This window comes from Cebidichthys violaceus, unplaced genomic scaffold, assembly GCF_023349555.1.
Source record: "Cebidichthys violaceus isolate CVI_PGR_0920_01 unplaced genomic scaffold, fCebVio1.0.p SCAF_26, whole genome shotgun sequence".
In the NCBI taxonomy this organism is placed as follows: domain Eukaryota; kingdom Metazoa; phylum Chordata; class Actinopteri; order Perciformes; family Stichaeidae; genus Cebidichthys; species Cebidichthys violaceus.
In genome coordinates this window covers 5,608,769-5,631,585 of record NW_027176439.1, presented here as the reverse complement: position 1 = coordinate 5,631,585, position 22,817 = coordinate 5,608,769, and the positions used below count along the sequence as shown (strand labels likewise).

Here is a 22,817-nt window from a genome sequence, read left to right as displayed (position 1 = left end):
TGTTGAAGCCCTTTCTCCTAGCAGGCAAAATTGTATTAAAGTAGAAATATAGAAATATAGGCAAATTCAAATTCCAAACGGCATTTTGCTTACAATTCCAGCAGCTTAGTGTACGTAACGCTGTGAGAGTATGCTCCCTCTAACCTGTCACCAGCAGGAACAGGGTGGCCTTAAACTCTGCTGGTGGCGTTCAATGTGTGAATCGTTGCCACGTGCGATAAGTTACCCTCACATTTGTTTTCCATTGATTTGGCCTCTCTTTTAATTATTTCCCCATTGATCTGCACTGTAACCCAACATGCAGGTCATTGAACAAGAGCTGCTGCCGGAGTGTTCTATGTCAGAAATAAAGCATTGATGATGCACACACACACACACACACACACACACATACATAAGTCACTGAAACACATGCATTCAAAATTGTCTTTCGTCCTCTATACCAGGATGGACCATGGAGACCGAGGAATGGGCGTCTCTCACCTTCGCTATGAGGAGGAGGAGGGTGAGTGTGTGTGTGTGTGTGTGTGTGTGTGCGCGCATACTGCATGTGTGTGGTTCATATCTATGGAAAATCCATCATGGATTTGCTCCTGTTACAGTAATAGAAACAGGAAATGAAGCCATTACGCCCACTTTGTCTCTTAGTATTATCATGGGACAGATAATTTGTCACAATAATAGTTTTGAATTTGTCCTGAGAGTTTTTGTGGGTGAATGCTGTTAATGGACTAAACATGAGGAGTGAAGTTTGACATGAGATTGTATGAGTCTGTATTTTGGGGGGTTTGGGAGTTGCATATCTTTGTTTGTGTGTTTTCTGTCTTCACACTGAACAGCAGGTTTCTGTTCTTTTTTTCCAAACATCCAATATTGGTTTGCGTCTCCCCTTTGTTTAGTTATTCCACATGGGCTTTAGTGTGCAATTAGTTTTTTAGAGCAACGCTCTAATTGTCTGCAGATGATCAAGCTCACAGAATCCAAAACAGGGATTTTAGGAGCCAAATGCGACGTCGAAGGAAAGCTGCAGCCCTGAGTGATTCTAAATGGACTTGATTTGCTTTTATCTGTGAATGAGCAGACATGGTGTGAAACACAATAAATTCAGAGTTTGTTAAAGTTGTTGAAAACACTTCTCTGAGTATGAGGGATTAATGAAAGATCGAGTTAAACAATCTGCCAGTGTTACTCGCTGTCAGTCAACTATGTTGAGGCCTTTCATGAAGCATTCATTTAAGTCACTTGTTTTGGAAAAGCTGTGCTCTCATTCTCAGGTAAATCGGTGTTCTACAGGAACCCATATTGACACTTTAGTTTTGCATTTTACAGCATTCATGTAGTCCATATTTGTCCCCAGACCATCAGTCCATCTACATAGGTGTCCCAGTGCCTCGGGGATATCGACGCAAACGCAGGCGAAGACGCTCTAGTCGTGAGGCGGCTGACGTGGACAGGGACAGACACTTCAGTCACCACAGACAGCAAGAGCACAACCGCTACAGAGACATAGAGGAGGGACTCCTGGATTCAAACGAGCAGAGTCTCCAAGACATCAACCGCACAAGTAAGTCAGTGTCCAGAGAGCCATAGAGTTACATGGAAAGCAAGAACCGCAAATTGTCTGTTAATTGAACAAATAAGTTCAACATTCTTGTTCTTGTTTTAAAGGGACACTCCAACCTATTTTACATGTCAAAGGCGGTTGACTCATCCTGGTCTTATAGTGTCTACTGTGGCTCTGGAGGGGCTTCATCAAACCTGAGAATAAAAACCTGATGATTATGTCATCTCAGGTTGGGCTTTAGATACACATTTTTATCATAAGACCTGTGGCATGTAGAGTTTGACGACTTGGTTGCGTAGAAGGCAGTGGAAGTCTGACAATTGACACTACTTGTTGCATTATGGGAACTGTAGGATTGAATGTTTTTAGGACTTGAACCACATAGAAACCAAAAGTTGGGATATCACAGCCTCTGCTTTATTGATTTTTAGCATTATTTTTTAAGTCGGCCTCTTACAAGTCCGACAACTTGATGGAGGAGTGTCCACTCAGGACCGCTGGGGACCGATGTGGTCTCTGACCAACCAAACATTGACTCTTTAATGAATTAGGTGCTGACAGTGTGCTACCATGCGCCTGTCTTAAAGTTAAGCATAATATAAAACTGTTTCTGACTGTAGAATAAAGGAAAATGAATAGCCTCTAATGCAACTTCTGCTAACATAGGGAAGTAGGGCTGCACTCTGGTAGAAGTTGTTCCAGTGAAGTCTGGTGTTCTGCACACCGCTGCCAAGGAGGCTTTCACTTCAAACGTTTAAACACCTTCCAAAGAATTGGCACAGACATTATCCAGACTCTGTCACGTATTACAATCGTGTTGCACTCTTCTACCTCATTTCTTTGTATTTGATTTTGCTTCCTTCCAGCAGTTTTAACAGAGAACAGAGGGAGTCTGAGACACAGCCTGAGAATGTGTAGCTTCTGTTTCGGGTTGGAGTAATGAGTCGCCTGGCAGAACGCTGCTGCTTTGGCTTTCAAAGACTCTGCCTGGGAACATTGTCAACCTTGCTAAATCGATTTGGTGCAAGCAGTGGCAGCTGCAGCAGAAGTGTTTAAACTGTCTGCACTGTATCAACACACAACTGTGGTCTTATATATATATATATATATATATATATATATATATATATATATATATATATATATATATATTATATAGTGCCATTACCAGGAGGACGTTTATAGCAGGGACAGTAAAGACGTAAACAGCTTGGAGAGCATTGGAAGGAAAATAAACTCTCCATCAAATATGTTGTGTGAAAGGTGTACGTGGTCATGAATGTTGCATTTCTTAAATTAGTTTCACTTGCCATTCAGATAAAACAACATATAAGTAGAATTCATAGTTCGCTCGATATAATTGACTCGCCCTGTGTACACTTATTACCATACAGCTCAGTCCGTGGGTTAGCATGTCAGCTGACAGCTCATTACCCTGCAGCGCCACTGATGAACATTGGGTTCACTTCAACTTCCATACAATAATGAAATGGATTTTAAGTACAGTAGGCTCACAATTGAATACCTATAATCAGATAGAAATGTGTGATCTGGATGTACGCTTCAATACTGCAATCAATGCTGCTAGTGCTGGAGAGCATTTACTCTACAGCGCTAGCAGTATTGGAATGACATACAACAGCTGGTTGTAAACAAGGTGTAAGGGAACATATTTATAGCTTTAAAGTCACAAAGGAAAGATCAGTTTGATTTGGCCTCTCAGAAAAGGAAAAGGGACATCCTGTTTCGTCTCGTAGAGAAACTGTCGGCTTCTCTTTTTAATATCATGACTTAGGTTGCATTTAATAATCGTCAGGCCCTTGAAGCTCTATGAATGCTCGTATAAAATGTCTACTCTTTCATGCCGTAGTGTCTCCTGCGGCAGAGCGGCTACGCTACATCCTTAATGAAGATGATGACATGCCCACGCCGACACTCTTCACTGAGATGGACACTCTACAGCGAGAAGGAGACGAGCTGGAGTGGAAGGAGTCGGCCAGGTGGATGACTACACTCACAAACACGTGCACCATCACATTCAGACACAGACAGGCTTCTAGCACTCAAAAAACACAATTGCTTTTGTATTTTGTTGCTTTGCTTTTGCTTAAATATTGTGAAATCTGAAGTAAATCCACTTGAAAAATGATGCAGCCAGTCCAAAATACGCATCAGCGTCCAGCAAACTATGTTCACATGATGACGTGACTCATCCATTCATCCAGACACCGGAATGTAAGAACGACGAGGACAGATCTATTCAAAGGTCTTCAAAATAGCCAACATGTTTCAACCACTGCAGCTCTTCGTCGAGGAATTACAAACAGAACAGGTGTTTCTATATAGTGTAAGCAGCCAATAGGAGGCAGTCACATGACCCAGATATTAAAATATCAGGTGAATCTAATTCAAATAATGAAAACACTAAATATCACGAGAAGAGCTTGGGCAGAAACAAGTTTTTATATACATTATAAATGGGAGAGAAGCAACCGTAGATCTTCAACGTAGGTTGCAAGAAAAACAGAGAAGCCCACGCAAAGAATGAAATCACAGAAAACATGTCAGGTTTACATCCTTACAAGACCAGGACGCTTTAACTGATCCATCCTCTGGTTTACTCCTTCCTCGCTGTTCTTAGATTTTGAATTACCTGGAATGCGCTCATGATTATTCCGATTTTTTTCCCCCCAATTTGCAAGAGCACCTGCCTCGTTTCGGATATGCGGTTGAGTACACAAAGCAAGCAGTTATCTCTCTCTCTCACTGCCTGTTGAATTAAAGAAGAATTAAAATGAGATATAGGTGATCTGATCAGGAGCTCGTCCTAGCATTGTGTTGACTCAGTGGCATAGAACACTGAGGCAATTTAATGCAAGGGAGCATGTATTACTGGCATTAGCTTCAACTGAGTTGTTCCTGCTTTGACAAGGCAAAATATCACAAAAGCTGATTGCAGATATACAGTGATATTATATATATATATATATATATATATGAAAGGCAGATATAATATCTCATCCCTAATTATATCTATTAAGAAACTGCTTTGCTACATAGTTTAGATGACATTTGATGTTTCAGGAGGAGCTTCCCTGTTCATCAGTTTCAAAAAACGGATATTAAGGTCAACGTCAACTCAGAAAACGGTTACTTTGCACAATTAACCAACAATGCAGAAAGCACTGTCAACTTTCTATTGCACAGCCCACTCAAACTGAATTTTGGATTACATTAATGCAAAAGGAAAATAGTTGGCATTTTCAGGCTGTGAACTGTTACCAGATCAGACTGAGTTAAACATTTCGGAAAGGTCATAAAAGTGATCGTTTGACAGGAGTAGCAGCAGCACTGATCTGAGGTCTCTCTGCTCTTCTCCACAAACAACCGTCTGCTTCTCATTCGTACGGTGTCACGCCTGGCGGCCGCAAGCTCAAGCCACAGACATCTGCTGAGTAATGGGCACCACCAGCAGAGCCGAGATGCAGAGCTCAATGAAATCTCGACAGTTGTGTATTCCTCACCCGTGTCTTCTCTCTGTGTGGTTGTTGGTTGTTTTTTTGTTGCTGCCTTCAGGTGGGTGAAGTTTGAAGAGAAGGTGGAAGAGGGAGGAGAACGGTGGAGTAAACCACACGTGTCCACGCTGTCCCTGCATAGTCTTTTTGAGCTCAGGACATGTCTCCAGACGGGAACGGTTCTGCTGGACCTGGAAGGCTACTCACTACCGCAGATAATTGGTGAGACGTTCAGCCAACTGAGTGGTCATTTTTGGCCAGATACATTTCTGTTCGTACACAATGTTAGCTACTATCTTGTTAGCAAGCCAAACCTGTCCCTAATGGTGAGCTTCCCAGAAAGTCAGCTGTTTTATAGATTGTCCCAGGGTGAATTGTTTCAGTGCACCAGACGTTCAGCTCCCTCCAAAAGCCCAGGAGTGCAATGCAGTCAGGAGTTGTCTGCTCTGGATGATCAAGCTGGAAGTGACTGCATCTTGAACCCTGGGCCTCTGGCTCAGGCCCAAAATGAATAGAGTGTACCTCTACAACTACAAAGGTCTATTTGAATCATATTGGAACACACTAAAGGGTCCAATTGTGAGAATTCTGCAGAGGTGTAAGCATATATGTTACTGTGTATTCTACATGAAACTGTGTTTTACTGTATTCACAACCAATGTGAGGCAAACCCTCATAGCGTTCTAATGATAGTTGAATCTAATTAGTAGGTGTCGGGTGCATGGTTTGCTACTGTATGCATATTCCCACCATAACTACCTTTTAACTCTCCCTGTTGACATTTGCGTGACACAGCAGCCAACTCATGCTTTTCCCACTTTCTCCATACTACTCACCATATGCCAGAGCGCAGGCTGCAGATGCATTAGTATGGAGTGGTCAATAAATCAATTAGATAATCAATAGAAAATGAAACAATGACAACAGTCACAGGGTTAGTTTGCAGTAAAATGGTTGCAGCTTCACGTAACATATTTTTATATGCATACACATCGATGCTGTTGCTTGTACCACAATTTCCCGTTAACGTTACTCGGTCAAGTGATGCACTCAGTTGTGAACTGCTCTATACTGTGTTAAATTGAGGCCACTGGTCTTGTGCTTTACACAGGACCAGCAGGACTGTATACATGTTGATACTCTCAACATAGACTGCAATGTATGACATGGTAACAAACTACAGTAAGACAATGTGTGAATGCGTGAAATTCTGGATCCCAATGCCAGTTTTCCTCACGTGAACTTTGAATGTGTCCATTTCCAGATGACATCATTGAGAGACAGATCGAGGAAGGCATGATATCTCCTGAACTCAGAGATAAAATCAGTTTTGTCCTGCTGAGGAAGCACCGACACCAGACCAAGAAGCCGATCCACCGCTCGCTAGCCGACATCGGCAAGTCCAGCTCCTCCTCCAGTGAGTGTCCAGTTCTATAGCTTTTTGGAAATGATCTGACAGAAAAGAAAACACCGTGGGACCACTAGTTCCATGATTGATAATACTTTACGACATGCCATCACACAAAATGACACTGTGTACCTGATATATAGCAATTTCTTTTCTTTATCAACGATTACTCCACTCTGGTCCCATGTAGAATTGTGCAGCCTCTGTTAGATTTGCTATGCATATATTGGACTCACTTGGTAAATGAATGAACGTACTCCTGCAGTCAACAAGGCTCATATCCTCCACAAGGGATGTATTAATGTTTGATGAGTTAATTACCGCCGTAGCATTTCCTCATCTCATCCGGGCAGGACACCTACTGCTAGACAAATCATAAAGCATCACCCCCCCACCCCTCTGTTACTGTTTGTGTCTGTTTCTGTTTGCCTTCTCTTGCCAGATCGTAATGTAGGGCCCCGAGGTGGTCCGGGGACAGGTCCAGGGCCAATAGCGAACTTTAATCGATCCACAGAGGACCTCCGAGTGAAACAGCAAACTGCCAACTACGGTCGCCTGCGTGAGTGTGCGTCTATACGTTCACAGTATGTGGTTTGCATGCAATTCTGTGCATTATGGTTAGACACAACTGTCATCAGGAACAAGCCTCCAGTGTTGTCAGAAGGGGTGTGTCTAACATAAGATCGCATGTATTAGGGCAGGGAAAATCATGGCCAATGTTTTCTAAGCCAATTTCCAACTCAATGTTTATTTCTGATAGAATCTTCTGATTCCCCATGGTGCCCCCCTGACTTGTTCGTGGTCTCCCCTGTGCCACCTGCTTGTCAGAGAGGAATGGCATCCACTGCCCAAAATCAAATTGACCTACTTATTTACTCAAAGGCCAGTGTCAGCCATATTGATCTACAATGCATGGTGGGAAAGCTGGACTCAACCCCTTCACCCACTCATTCCAAAACGCATGAACCAACATTTGTTTACTGTCCCCAATTTAAGAGTTATTAAAGTCCTCAAAATGTAAATCGTGCTCTCTGCCTTTGGGGTAAAATATTTTAAGTAACAGGTCATGGATTTTGGCATCTTAACAGTTTAGTGTAGTAAAACAGTTTGGATTGAACTGGATGATTTTCCCAGAGCGTTTTCATCTTCAACTAGCATCTTTTAAATACGCACGATTTGTGCATCAACTGGTTTTCTACATTAGATGCACCAATTTCACTCAATATGACATTATTATTAAGTTTTCATCTGCATGCAGTGCTCCCTAATTTCTGAGTCGTATATATTGTCTTACATATCATGCCCAATGATGAAAAAGAGGAGACGTGTTTTGTTTAATTGCGTTACCTTGCTCTTTGATTGTCATGAATGGTAATTGTAAGTACATATATTGTTATTGTAGTTTATAGCTGTATTGTGTAGCTCATTTTACAGTTCATTAATGAGCTAAAATATATTGCATGTAATTAAGATGTTATAACTGTTGTTGTTGTTGTTGTTTTGAACTCCAGGTCACGCCCAGAGTAGGAGTATGAACGATATTGCAGATACTCCCAGCACAGACCAGGTGAAGACTTTAATCTGCTGCATATACTTCAGCAGTGTGTACCGTACTAACACATTAGAGAGTGATGTTGACCGAGCTAATAACAACCTCAAAATCAACATTTCCTCAAAGCAAGTGGGTTTTACATTTGCAGGGTTTTGGCTTTATCATTAAATTCATGTTTTATTCATGTTTTATCTTCTACAATAGCAAAATGTCTATGTATCTGCGTCAAAGCTATGTCTGGAGTCTATGCTCATTTTCCTCTTTGTGGATTTGTATTACTGCAGAGATTACCTATCTCATGTTTCAGTAAGGCGCTGTGTTGTGTTGAATTGATGTTTCACCAGAGTGGCGAGAACCAGCTCAGTCCTAAGTGTCATCAATCTTCCGTTTGCTGTTACTGGTGAAGGCGACAGCTAGTGATAGAGGAAGCATGCGAGCACATAACTCATTTGTGGGGCCGATGCAATAATGTGGCTTAAACCCAGCGACACATGCTTGGACCGATGCGAGCGCGTGCCGTTATTGCTTGGATTAGGCTACCAAGCTTTGGAACAGACAGGTCAAGATTAAGTGTCCTTCACAGCGATATGAACTAATGTTCAAAAACGAATGAATGGAAATTTGTTACTTTGTTGGTGCAACTATGGCGACGAGCACCGGTTGTCCAGTCCCAAGTAACCCGGTCATGAGTGGTTGGCTGGATGTTCAAATTGTATTTACAGGCCTACAGCAGGTCACATGTGACAATGGACAAGCGCTAGTTTGTTACTGCCTGTGTGTGTGTGTGTGTGTGTGTGTGTGTGTGTGTGTGTGTGTGTGTGTGTGTGTGTGTGTGTGTGTGTGAATACTGAACTGGCACCTGGAAAAACATGGATCTCATTGTCCGGCCCGCGTGCTTGGCCTTCACATGAAGCCACAGGTTTGGGCTGTGTGTTATTGGCAAAGGCTCTTCATCACTGAGTGTTATTGTGCTGCCATCCAATATCCTGCCACACCTTGACATGCAATCAGACGGGTCAGGTTAGCTCGCCGTCCCTCTGCCAGCCTTGTTTTGCCTCTCTGATTAATGCTGTTCAATGCTCATGAAATATCACAGGGTTGTTATCTTGCAGCACTTCTGCCGATTTAACTCCCAGACTCACTGCCGGGTTTAGAGACACTGTTCGTGACAAACGATAAAGATGACACTTCAATGATCAATGTGGGAGGAGCCAGTCAAATATATACGGCTGCAACTAATAATTCATTTTACTGTTGATTTAATGGCCTATTGTCTTCTTGCAGGGGTTTTTTTTTTTTCATGAAATAATACAAAATCAGTGCATTCACTTTACTATCACATATGACAAAGAAAAGCAGAAAATGCTGACATTTTAGAAGCTGGAATCAGGGAATGTTTGCCAATTTGGTGTTGAGAATGACTGAAACAATTAATTGAATATCTATATAGTTAATATATATATAGATAGATAACATAAATCAGACGTGTACTGATAAAAGATGTCTTAACTTGTTCTCTCTCTGTCTCTCTACTTTTTGTAGCTAAGAAACAAATTCATGAAGAAGATACCCAGAGATGCAGAGGCATCCAACGTCTTGGTGGGAGAAGTCGATTTTCTCAACAAACCCTTTGTAGCCTTTGTCCGTCTGGCCCAGGCCACAACACTAGGAGGTCTCACCGAGGTCCCTGTTCCCACCAGGTGACATGATCTGCAGTCTTTTGCTTGTCAGAGACACCTGCCACCCCCGCTCATGCCTCCTACTTGTCTCATTACCATACAGATTCTTGTTTATTCTCTTGGGACCCCTGGGAAAAGCCAAGTCATACAATGAGATCGGCCGAGCCATAGCGACCCTAATGGTGGATGACGTAAGTCCATGATATGCCTTATTTATTTGACAGCTCACGCTGTATCCGTCTCTCTAAACGTGTTGGAAGAGAACGTGTCATTTACTGAACTGGAGGTGAAACTGAAATGCATGTGCAGTGATGATGATGTTTAAGCATCAGTTAGGAGCAGGGCTTCTATTGGGATAATGAGTCACCCATGGCTTGTTAATGGTAGTGTGTATTTGAATAACAGATGCAAGTAGTAAATAAATAATAGGCTATTAGATTGCCACAGTTTTGCACAAAAACAGTTTGTTTACCTGCCACAATCAAACACTGACTGTAAGGATAGTGGTGAGGGATCTCCGGTTGATCCCGATTGTAATCTGGCATCCTAAAAGGAGTTCAAATGACCTCGCTGAGCTAAGAACATGATTAGCATGTTGACATTCGCTTTTAGCTCAATTACAGCCTCACAGAGCCGCTTTAACAGCCTCATCTATCCAATGACAAAATGCCCGCTGGGTTTGTTTCTGTGCTTACTTCATCTGTGTGTGCGCCCACAAAATAGCGAGCTGAAAAAGAAGCAGAAAACCAAAGATTGCAAGACTGGCTTTAATTACATTTATCACATTAAATAGTTTCATTAAGCGCCCACGTAATCATTTAACGTACAGTAACACAGACATCGTCTGAATCCCTGAATGCAGTTATTAGCTTGATTTAAGTCATTCTAGAAACTCAGCAGCAAAGACTCCAACACAAGGTGCCACATAGCACTCTTGGAGGGGAAAAATATGAATGTTTTCCTCGTTATTAGAGCAGTTCATAGACAGATTAATATCACCGTGATATAAAGATGATTGAAATGGTGAAGTCCTCTCTCTTTATCTCTCCATCTCCCAGCTCTTCAGTGATGTAGCTTACAAGGCCAGAGATCGTGAGGACCTCATCGCAGGCATAGATGAGTTTTTGGATGAGGTGATCGTGCTGCCGCCTGGAGAATGGGATCCCAAAATTCGCATTGAGCCGCCCAAGAAAGTCACCTCGGCTGACAAAAGGTTGGACTTTTTTAAATCCACATCCGCAACACACATTAAGCGCTCAGCGTTTTTGTCTGTCGCACAATGAGCTATATGCTGACAACAGTTGTACAAAGTCAAACCTTCACTAAAATCAACTTGGTAGCTAAATATATTGATTCTTGAATGAAGCTGTATGCAGGGTGCAATAACACCTTCGAGTCAGCAAGCACCAGCCAAAGCTTGCAGGGGTGAAAAGCCTCTAAAACAGCACTGATAAAACATCAGGGAGTAGCCCGTTAATAATCATACATGAATGAATTGATACCCTCCATATTTGCTCACATCTGTGTTGTATGTATCTGTTTCTGCAGGAAGTCGGTGTTTTCCATAAACGAGCTGGGGCAGGTCAACGGCACAGCTGGAGGAGGAGGAGGCCTGGCTGAGGACGAGGAGATGCCCCCGCAACATGAGCTCGGAGAGGAGCTGGCATTCACTGGACGGTAGGTATAGTCCAGGCCACATGGTCAGCTGCTGAGAGGTTTGGATCAAGCTTAACCTGACTCTGGCATATGGAATATGGAATAATATAGACTCCTCAAAGTCCTCTATTGACTGGGAGGAGGAGTGGAGGTTACTTGGAGGCAGGGGATCAACGCTTTGCGCTGAGTCAGCTGGGTTGACGGCAGGAGAAGGCGTAGCAGCTACAAAGACATGACCAGCCTTAACAAAGTGTTTGTTGAGATAGTTGACCATTCTGGCATTGTCTGAAATAACAATGCTGTCTGTCGGCTTTGATTGCAGTAGGTAAATGATATGACGGATTTTTATTTTCCATGATTTTAGCAGTTTTCCAAAACGGTTTGGGGTGAGGGCCGCTGTTAAAAGAATTGTTGTTTGTATAATTAGATTTTGCTTGAAGGAGCGTGTCTGTTCAAAATGGATACAAAGAATAATCCTCGGTCAGTGCAGCGGCGATGGACCGCCAGCTTCAGAACAGAATCAATAAACCAAATGTGATTTTATCCGGATCTAGTTCAGTGACACTTTTTTATCAAGCATCCTAACCAGTGTTTTCTGTCCGTGTACGTTAGCTTCTGTGGTGGTCTGTACCGGGACATAAAGCGGAAATTGCCATGGCTGCCTAGTGACATCTATGAGGGTTTCCACATTCAGTCCATCTCCGCAGTGCTCTTCATCTACTTGGGCTGCATCACCAACGCCATCACCTTCGGTGGTCTGCTGGGAGATGCTACCGACAACTACCAGGTAAAAACGCCAGAGGAGCGGCGAACTCAACAAACAGAGCAAGTGATTTATGTACACTTGGTTTATCAATTAGATTTGCGCTTCTGAGGGTTCTATACATGCTGTCAGGCTTTACATAATAGCATAAATCATGGCTTTGTCCAAGATAAACCGTACAAAATGTGAAAAAACACCACGTTGCAGTTCTATGTGTTTTCTTGGATGGGAGCAGTCACTTCCTGTAGTCTTATTGTCAATTTCAGGTTTTCGGGCATCCAGCAAATACTTCAGGAAGTCCAGCATAGAACCAGAGTTTGCCCTTAATATGCCCTCGTATTAAACAAATGATATAAAATACGTTAATTTGTCAGCTTCGGGTGCTGGTCGGCTGTTTCTCTTACCAATGGACAGAGCCAGGCTCATCTACCTCTGCTTCCAGTTGTTGTGCTAAGCTATTTGGCTGCTCCACAGCTTCGTATTTATTGCACCGCTGCACTGGGAAGTCAGAGTATTTTTAGCTCATTGTGGTTTTGCATCAGACCAGGTCTCCCTTTTCCTATTCCTGCATCAATACCTTTGCACCAACACAAGCGTTGACACACTCGTGCACGCAAACACACAGATGCACGCAGGAATCATTTCAGATCAGTGCTTTGGTTGTTTGAAGTTTAAATATAGCATCTTGTTTAATGTCTGATGCACTAACACACACCGCTGTCACTTCCACGTCACGCCCTCCAACACACACACACACACACACACACACACACACACACACACACCACAACAACAAAAATTAAGATCAGTCCCAACTCTCCCAGCTATTTTCAGCAGCACTTTCATTTCCTTCTTTCACTTGATCTGTGACTCTCGTTCCACAACAATGTGTCTATGAACCCCCCCCCCCCCCCCGAATCCTTTTCCCCTTCCCTTCCAACAGGGTGTGATGGAGAGTTTCTTGGGAACAGCTCTGGCTGGCTCTGTCTTCTGTCTCTTCAGCGGTCAGCCCCTCATCATCCTCAGTTCCACTGGACCCATCCTCATATTTGAAAAGCTCCTTTTTGAATTCAGCAAGTAAGCGTCTGGAGAGCCCAATGATCTTGCAGTAGACAGACAAAGTGGGAATACTGTACCTGACACGCTTCTTAGTGTAATTTAGAGGATTATTATATAATCCCATTATAAAGAAAGAACACAACTGAATCTCCTGCTCTACACTGTATGCGTGTGTCTTCTTGATATTGATACATATGTACTGGTTTTCAAAGGCTACACACTTGGAATAGGTTGCTGCATTTGTTATATTTTGTCCGTATGTTCATGTTATAGATACATACGATATATGTGCAGAAGACTAGCGTTGGTCATATACATGAATTCCCTTCGTCAGTGCATTCACCATGCTTCTCTCTCACTGCCAAAGGAACAACAGCATAGATTACATGGAGCTGCGTCTGTGGATCGGCATGCACTCCTGCCTGCAGTGTTTCATCCTGGTAGCTACAGATGCCAGTTACATCATTAAATACATGACACGCTTCACCGAGGAGGGCTTCTCGAGCCTCATCTCCTTCATCTTCATCTCTGACGCCATCAAGAAGATGGTGGGCTCCTTCAAATATTACCCCATCAACACAGACTTTAAGCCCGACTACGTCACCACCTACAAGTGCGAGTGCCTGGCTCCAGACCTGAGTGAGTTCACCCCTTGGCTCAGGGAGATGCAGGGGGCTTATCGACAAGGCGGCATATAGGTGGCTCTTTTTGGGTTATGTTATTGAACATCACTATAAAATACAAGATATAAACCTGCCGGAGTTTGCAAGAATGCTAATTTACATCCGAGGCAGGCAGGTTGTAGAGGAGACTAAAACCGTCTGTGTTCACTTCAATCCTTCAGTTGTGGAGAACATTTTTCCCCACTTTTCATGAACGACACATTCTCACTCCCAACCTGTCAAATACTGCCGCTTGGTCGGTGACCCTCGGTGTCTGACTTCAACATACGGAGCCACAGCCTTTAGCGTCTGTATGAGACGCTCCGGGTTTTCAACCAACTCCAGCGTAAACCCATCCGTGTCAGTATTATACGGTCATAGCATCTGAAGTGGTATGGAGTCAGAAAGTCCACAAAAGACAGACGGGACGGGGGGATGGATGGGTCAAACAAACGTGGGACCTTCAGTCAGAAGCCGCGTGTGAAACCAAGTCAGTCGAGTTGGGAGTGAGAATGTTTTGTCATGACATTAAAGCCTAGTTATTGGAGAGTGTTCGATTTTTTATCTTAAACGACATTTATCATTTCAGCCTAAGTATAAGTGTAGCGCTGCATCTAAGAAGAAAGCCCAGTTCTCATTGGTGAAGGGTGGTAGCCTTCCTTTCCCAAATACAATCATGCCTCCAATTACGTACTAATTACTACCAACCATTTTCGAGAGCAGTTTATGAGTTCATTTCCTGCCATACCTCTACACTACAATACTAACTTGAAGAGTCACTTGAGATCCATCACAGTGAGAAAAATGAGCTGCAAATGGATATTTTTCCTCTGATCGGGTTGAAACAGTTGCGAGCAGAAGCTGCTTCGTAAACCGTCGCTTTTGGTGGACGAGAGTGAACGGCCAGCAGCAGAATGACAAACTGTTGACTATTGACTGTCTTCTTCCCAATTATTCATGTTTACTCGTCGCTCTGGAGTTCATCATCAAACAGGTGCCTCTTAAAGCCAGTTTAGGAAGTCAGATTAAAGAATAAAATCAACTCATTGTTTTTCTAGAGTAAGTATAAATACATTTTTCATTTATCTGTGGTTTCTGTTGGCCAGGACAATACACCGTATTGACTGTTATTAGCTTATGCAGATATACAATATTGGCTTGTATGCCGGCAAATAAGAAACACAAAATTCCACTAAATAAATGTCAAGTGTATGTTTAAACTGGAGTAGAAACAGTTTCCCCATTGCTCTCACTAAGATTATTTAACTACACAACGCACCGCTCAGTACACACCTTTAGTAACCAAACAGAAGCTGTCCTGTTAAGAAAACATTGTTTGTGTAAAAAGATACATGTTGAACTATTTCTCTTGGGCTTGCCTGGCTTCATGGTAGTCTACTTTAAATGGGATTCCTTCATTGTATTCACAGATGTTCTGTAAGCCGTCGACCATCTTTGAAAGTGGCAGTGATTTGCAGTCATTGTTGTAAACGTCGGTTTCTGTAACTGACTTGTCTCTTGTTTGTTTTCGCCATGCACAAACAATTTGGCTACCGTCTCTTGGAAGTGAGTACCTCTCTGTTCGTCTGCATGAGCCTGGAGTGCTCTCTGCGATGCCCAGCCGCTGGATTCTCATTGTGTTTTGCCTTTTTTTTTTTTCTCCTCCTTTTGTTTCCCTCCTCACCCCCTCTTCCGTTGCCGTCTCATTACCTCCCTGTTTCTGCCCGTCTCTCTCCCATTCATAAACAGTGGCTGCAATGATCTTCAATGGTTTAGTTCCAATACCAGATAACAGCTCCAGTGTCTCTGGGGTAAGTACTTGTTTTCATTCCCTTTTCGTTTTGTTGCCTCTATATACAACCCTGTCTCCTTCAGAAATATCTTCCCATACAACTAAACTGCACCCTCAATTACGAAAAGAAATTATTCTGGACGGAACAGTTTTAAATCGTTTCAAACATGTGGTGAACAAACAATACAAAACAAAAAAAAAAATGCTACAAAACTACTTAGTTAGTTTGGCTTAAAATGTTTTCTAAGTTTAAACAAAACCAAACAAAAGTACTTGATTATGTTTAGGCAACACAGGTTCTTTATTCACACAGGGCACAAACGGCGGTGTTGTGGGTTAAAGACCTCCGTCTTGTGGTCCATCCATCACCAATCAATTTAAAACGTATTCGTGTTTGATTCGTCCAAAATAAACGTAATCCACGACAAAATATGTTTCCCTCAAAACGCAAACTCACAATGCAGTTTCGTTGTATGAGAACGCAATTTTTAGGAGACAGAGCTGTTATTTTGGTGCGTTGTATTTCAAGCTGAAGGTTTAAAGGGTCGGAAACATCAGCTTTTCCCAGAATGAATTACTGGGGTTGTATTTAAGCCCATATGATAGCAACGTTAGAAAAGAGCTACCTGTTTTGTTTACAGCCAAACCAAGTATCATCAAGTCTGTCGGATAAAGAAGCGGCTTTATTCTCCTCTTTCTCTCCTTTGTTTGTTTCTTTCATCGAACCCATCGTCTCGTCTCACTCTGGATTACAACTTCACTTCTGGGATGACAATTTGTTACTCCGTCTGTGTTTCCTTTTTCTCTCTGCGTCAAAACACTTCACTCTTCTTCATCCTCTCCTGTCTCCCCACCACCGCCAACCACCACCCCAGTTGAACGTGACAGGTTTGGACTGGAGCCAGCTGAGCAAGAAGGAGTGTCTCAAGTACGGAGGCTCTCTGGTGGGAAAGACCTGCAAGTTTGTCCCCGATCTGGCCCTCATGTCCTTCATCCTCTTCTTCGGCACCTATTCCATGACCGTCAGCCTCAAGAAGTTCAAGTTCAGTCGCTACTTCCCCACCAAGGTGACAGTATGATCCGTCAGTCTATCTGTGTGTCTATTTAATGAATAATACACATATAACAACACATTTTGCAGAATAAGTAAGATGAGTCTAGTTTAAATTAAACCTCATCGCACTTGAGTGGAATTGGACTCACTGAATCCTCTCAAGAAACTTTGTCAGGCTGCCTGTTCCGCTCTATTTGTGGCCAAATTTATTCACAAAAAACTTACCAAATTAAAAAGAAAACTCAGAGCTTCAAGTCCTATTGTCAAAAATCAGCTAGTTTGACTCACCAGATGATGGTAATTGCTTTAATGAAATAGAAACAAGCTAGGGTGCTTTTCTTCCTCTATGAGAAATGATAACGTCATTATATATATATATATATATATATATATATATATATATATATATATATATATATATATATATATATATGTATATATATATGTATAGTTGCTTCCTATCAGTCTGTGTCTCTGATAACAGTCCTGCTAAGAAACGTTTATTTTTCTAACTTTGTTTTTTTCTCTGTCTGTTGTCAGTTGAGGAAACTCATCAGTGACTTCTCTATCTTCATGGCCATCATGACGTTCGTGGGGCTTGATATGTTGCTGGGACTCAAAACTCCCAAGCTAATCGTCCCCACAGAATTTAAGGTACCTATTTTCAAAACTCTTTTCACAGTAAATACATTTGTTAATAAATTAGCGATATGAATTAGGGCCAGGAGACAGTTAGCTCATCTTAGGTCTTATTTTGGTCTAAAATGTGTCCGTACCGCTGTGGCTGCTCGGTTGTTGAAGTGAAGTGACCTCTCACCTCCCACTAGCCAACTCGGCCGGGTCGCGGCTGGCTGGTGATGCCCTTCGGTAAGAATCCGTGGTGGGTTTACGTGGCCAGCTTTGTCCCCGCGCTCCTCGTCACCATCCTCATCTTCATGGACCAGCAGATCAGCGCCGTCATTGTTAACCGCAAGGAGAACAAACTCAAGGTAGGGCACATTTATGGATGAAACACATCTTTCATATTTAACCATAAAGTGGTATTAGTGCACGTTTCCAGCTAGAGTTAACATTTAAACAACAACAAGTCAAATGTCCCCCGGCAGAAAGGCTGTGGATATCACCTGGATCTGTTCTGGGTGGGCGTCCTGATGGCCGTCTGCTCCTTCATGGGCCTGCCCTGGTACGTCGCCGCCACCGTCATCTCCATTGCTCACATCGACTCTCTGAAGATGGAGAGTGAGTCGAGCGCTCCCGGAGAGCAGCCTCAGTTCCTCGGGGTCAGGTCGGTCCTCAATAAGAGAGAAAACTGTGACTTCGTCCCTCGATGCTGCCGCTGGCAATATCGCAGCATGAGAGACGCACTTTGTTTGTTAAGTCCTTTGTAATTGAAATTGTGAAAGAGAGAAGCCTTGTGAAATTAACTTGACCCGTCTCTTGTGTGTATTTCCTCAATGTCCAATATACAGAGAACAAAGAATGACAGGCATTTTGGTGTTTGCCCTAACTGGAGTCTCCATCTTCCTCGCTCCAGTGCTCAAGGTATGAAGTATATAGTGGATGAATCACGTGTTTCTTATGGAGGACTAAACCATCTGCATATAGCTCACTTTTTAACAAATGCTTTCCTGAAAATAAGACTGTTTAGTGGTTTTAAGATCCTCTGGAGGTCAAGTTAATCCTTATTATTGCTTCCATTACATCACGATGGAACCCCAAAGTATTCAATATTAAATAAATAAATGAGACGGTTAAATACATGAATGAACAAACAAATACGTGTTCATTCAAAGTGATTCAAATGACATTTATATGAATGAAATGTTGTTTACTTATTTTATGTTGCGTCTGTGTACGACTGTATTTATCTACAGCTCGTTGGTTGATTCAGACTTACGTTAGCGCTGTTGTTGCTCTAGCTAACGGGCTCAATGTGGTAGCATTCGTTGAGCTTGTTCTCACAGATGAAAGGATCTTCTTAAGTCATCAACACAGGACAGAAAACAACTTAGTTCAGACTTGCCTCTCAGAGCTCATGTAACACACATCAGTGCCATTAGCGGTCTAGAAACGTGTATGAATATTGACCGTAATAACATGTTTTCTGGCCTTCTTGCTGCTTGCAGTTCATCCCCATGCCCGTGCTGTACGGCGTCTTCCTCTACATGGGCGTAGCTTCCCTCAGTGGAATCCAGGTACACTGTGTGGCAGCTGTTGATGTTGTTTATCATATTAAATTGAGTTATTGTGGCTGGACATCTTACTTATTGCATTTCTGACAGCGGGCGGGAAGCGGCTTATTAAAGCTGCCATGTAAACAAACAAGCAGGTGGGCGGACGGGATCCGTTGTGTCCTTACACATAGCAGAGAAAGCAGAATAGCAAGGGGGATAAAACAGGATTTGTTTTAAGCTCCCGCATTTTGTAAATGTGCACATGTGGAATGGATAAACAGCAGATATCAAAGCCTGGGCTGAATACATAAACTGTACCTGTGGGTGGCTGTGCTGAATGTTTCAGTGGTATCTCATTATAATAACCAATATCTAGAGAGACAATTTTACAAATACATTCAGAGTTGAAAAAAAAAACGATATCTTGGGACTCAGTGAGTTTGTGTCATCTCTCATCCATTTTCCCCTTCTTCGTCTACAGTTCTGGGACAGGATTAAGTTGTACATGATGCCGTCCAAGCACCAGCCCGACTACTCTTACCTCCGTCACGTTCCTCTGAGGAAGGTCCACCTGTTCACACTGGTCCAGATCGCATGCCTGGCTGTGCTCTGGACCCTCAAATCCACCTTCTTGGCCATCATCTTCCCCGTTATGGTATGTGATAAAAATGCTCACATTTGTAAAACACAGCATTGATAGATCCTGTGTTGTTGTATCGTGGGTGGAGGAAGAGAGGATCACGGAGGTAAAGATCCAACCAGTATTTTCAAATAATATATCCATTTCAAAATGTGTTGTTCGGCATCATGTCACTTGTAAAAGAGTCTAACTATTATAAAGAGGAAGTGGTCTGATTGCACAGTGATACATGTTAATGTCATTTACAAATGCCATCCAGCTGAATCATAATCAGACCATAACTTGGATGTGAGATGAATGTTAATGGGAGTTCAAATCAGGCTTGTGTCTCAGTGTATCTCTGCGTTGAACCCTTCAGATTCTGGGTCTCATGGTCGTCCGAAAGATGCTGGACATGGTCTTCTCCCAGCACGACCTGGCCTGGCTAGACGACCTCCTTCCCGGGAAAGAGAAGAAGAAGAAGAAGGGGAAGGAGAAAGACAAGGAGAAGGACAAGAAGAAGCCCAAACCAGACGACAGTGAGGAGGAGGTGAGGAACAAGAGCTTCTGCTGCCCCCTGCAGTAAAAGATGGATCATGACACAAGTCTCTGACGATGTGCCTCTCTATTGTGTGTGTTTGTGTTTGCTTGCAGGACAAGTGTCACGCCTACTCCAACCACTCACCCAGCCCAGATTCAGACTTGGATCGCAGGTACTGTGTCCTTAAACTGCACATCCCCTACAAAGACCTTGTCTATTCTGATGTTGCACAGTCTCAGTGGAGAGCGTACTGCCAGGCCGCTGCTACACACAGTGGTCTTTAACACACACACACACACACACACACACACACACACACACACACACACACACACACACACACACGTGTGCATTGGAAAAGTGTGTCATACACAGTAAATGTGCACAGATTAAAGGGTCAGTTCACACAAATTCCAAAAAGAAAAAAAGGTAAATAAATCTAGTTTTAGTTATATCTCAGTCAACCAACTAGAATACTATGTGAATGTATAGTATGTGCATTCCCATGATTAAAGTGAGGCTTTAGTGTGTGAGTGTAGCAGCAACCTCCAGCTGCTTGCAGACTTTAGCTTCTGAGCTTTGTGCAGATGTGGAACAGTTGCAGCACTTTAAAAAACAAAGTTTGAATAGATCAGTTAGGCAGTTTTTTGACCACCACAAACTGAATTCCATTCACCTCCATTGTAATGAGGAGGCCCAAATTGCCCAAATTGACACGTTTTAATTGAATGACTTAACAGCAAACACAGATGCAGAGGTAGACACTGTAGCATGGATGTAGTCCATAGAAGCTCTTCTTTTTGCCATATTATTGCATTGCATTATACAATGAGTTGTGTACTGTGTTGTTTACTTCCAAATGAATTCATTACAATGCCCTTGTTACTTTCATATTCATTCATTCATTTGTCAGCTTTTAAGAACACATATGACTTTAAATGGTCACTTTTGTTGGCAGACGTGTTCATTTACGATTGCAGACAGATTATTTACGCGTAACATATGTTATCGTAGTCCAGCTTCCCCTCGTTGTCCTGTTTGAGATCAGTCTCCTCTCCATGCACTTTAAGGCAATGCAGATCGTTGTGATGCTGTCAACTGCATTAACTCCTGCTGCTGCTCTTCCTGGGTCACGTGTCAAAGCCCAATGTCTTACAGTGTGTGCACTGCGCTGAACAACTCGGCGTTGTGTAATTCTTCATTGATGTGTGTCGATAGTTCTCTGAGGTTAAGGGTGACGACCTGACATGCATGCTGTATAGTCTGCTCTGTGTCTCAGAGCCATTGGTCAGGGTTCTTTGTTTGGATTCACGTATATGGAATTTAAATAGATGAATACAAAATAATGTGTGGTGTATTAAGCCTGTTGTATAGTACATGGAAAGGATTTATTTTAGGCCAGTTTGTCTACAAATGTATAATTATTAGCATTCAACAAGCATCATTGTTTTGGTTGTTTCTTTTTCCTCCATGTGATGAATCACTTTCACGAATCAGTCCGTGATGCTCACCCCTGCATGCGACATGTAGCCTCACCCTCGCCTTGTCGCTCTCGGTGGAGACGTTCGCATTGAAGAAGCAGCTGCTGAGCGACTTCTTCTAAACATTTAACCACGAGTATTCAGTCCGACCCTGTTTCTTTCTCTTTGTGGGAGATTCTTCATGTCTGCATTGCTTTGAAAGAGGCATGGTTTGGAATTGACTGTGTAATTTATTATTGATTCATTTGAATTTGTTTCGCCAGATGTTGTTTAACTGTGGATTAAGGTGAAGACAGTGTTGCTATGTGATTCTCTTTTGTGCTTTTATATCTGCCTTGAATGCATTTCTTTCACCAAAATCCATCTGTTTTGAAACCGCTTAAAAATAAAACAAAAAAGATGTCGCCTTCAAATAAGGTTCTGCATTCAGTCGTGTGACAACATGTGCTGACTTAAACAGAGTAAATGGTGTCAGGTTGAATGCAAATTAGCTTGGAGGGAAACTTCAAAGTCAAATCTGTATTTTTGTTTTGTGAACTATTGAGGATTTACTGCAGCAGCTCATTTCTCTCATCAGTCATTCCTCTCCTGCTTTATCACTGACATGAGCTGTTGCAGTGGGAGTCGCGGTGCCACACGGCTGAGCTCCTCCGCCCTCTCCTCCTTCAGCCCCTCATTGCTTTTGTCTGTGGGTGTGTTTGGTAACCGGAGCTTGCCCTTCCTCAGCATCACCCTCCACCTGAAGATCTCCTGCCCGTCGTCTCCGGCCATGCCTATGGGCCGAGGGATGGCCTGCCCGGTGCCCCAGGTCAAGATCGAGATGGAGTCGGACTACGACTCGGACATCGACCACCACCGCCCTCGGGACATTAGCAGCGAGACCACGTTATGAAGCTCAGACTCTACGTCTTGTTGACAGACTCGGTGTGGGCAAACTAGTCAACGCAGCCGGTGCTGCCCCACCGACGGCACAAGGCTGCGGCTGTGAGCAAAACTGACTCGTTAACAGACCGACTGACATGGGACCGACCCGGTCAGTGCACTTTGAGAAGATTAAGGTTTAGCTTCGTCTGCTTTTAAATTGGTGCCGTTTTGACAGATTTTGCTTTGAATAATAATATATTAAATACATTTATTTGTTTACTTGTATAATGTAAATTGTCATAATAACAGAGGAAATATTTATTTGTATGTGCTGTATAGGATTATATATTGAATGTGAAAATATTTATCTTTATACATGTTAGCTATATATTGATATAGTACTATTGATGTAGTTACTCCAAATCCAAACGAAG

At 42.7% G+C, this 22,817-nt stretch overlaps 1 protein-coding gene across 1 annotated transcript; it reads left to right on the top strand.

Annotated features, from left to right (window-relative positions):
- Positions 1 to 456: 456 nt before the first annotated feature.
- slc4a5a (solute carrier family 4 member 5a) lies at positions 457 to 22,411 on the top strand. The gene is made up of 25 exons (XM_068720841.1): positions 457 to 505; positions 1,358 to 1,564; positions 3,435 to 3,564; positions 5,141 to 5,301; positions 6,344 to 6,496; positions 6,930 to 7,046; positions 7,999 to 8,054; positions 9,582 to 9,739; positions 9,822 to 9,909; positions 10,777 to 10,931; positions 11,267 to 11,395; positions 11,987 to 12,161; positions 13,081 to 13,214; positions 13,564 to 13,835; positions 15,635 to 15,669; positions 16,526 to 16,717; positions 17,245 to 17,358; positions 17,532 to 17,693; positions 17,811 to 17,989; positions 18,174 to 18,246; positions 18,831 to 18,899; positions 19,360 to 19,533; positions 19,877 to 20,047; positions 20,152 to 20,210; positions 22,246 to 22,411. Exons 1-25 carry the CDS (start codon positions 469 to 471, stop codon positions 22,409 to 22,411), a joined length of 3,366 nt encoding a protein of 1,121 aa, XP_068576942.1. The 5' UTR covers positions 457 to 468.
- Positions 22,412 to 22,817: the final 406 nt, after the last annotated feature.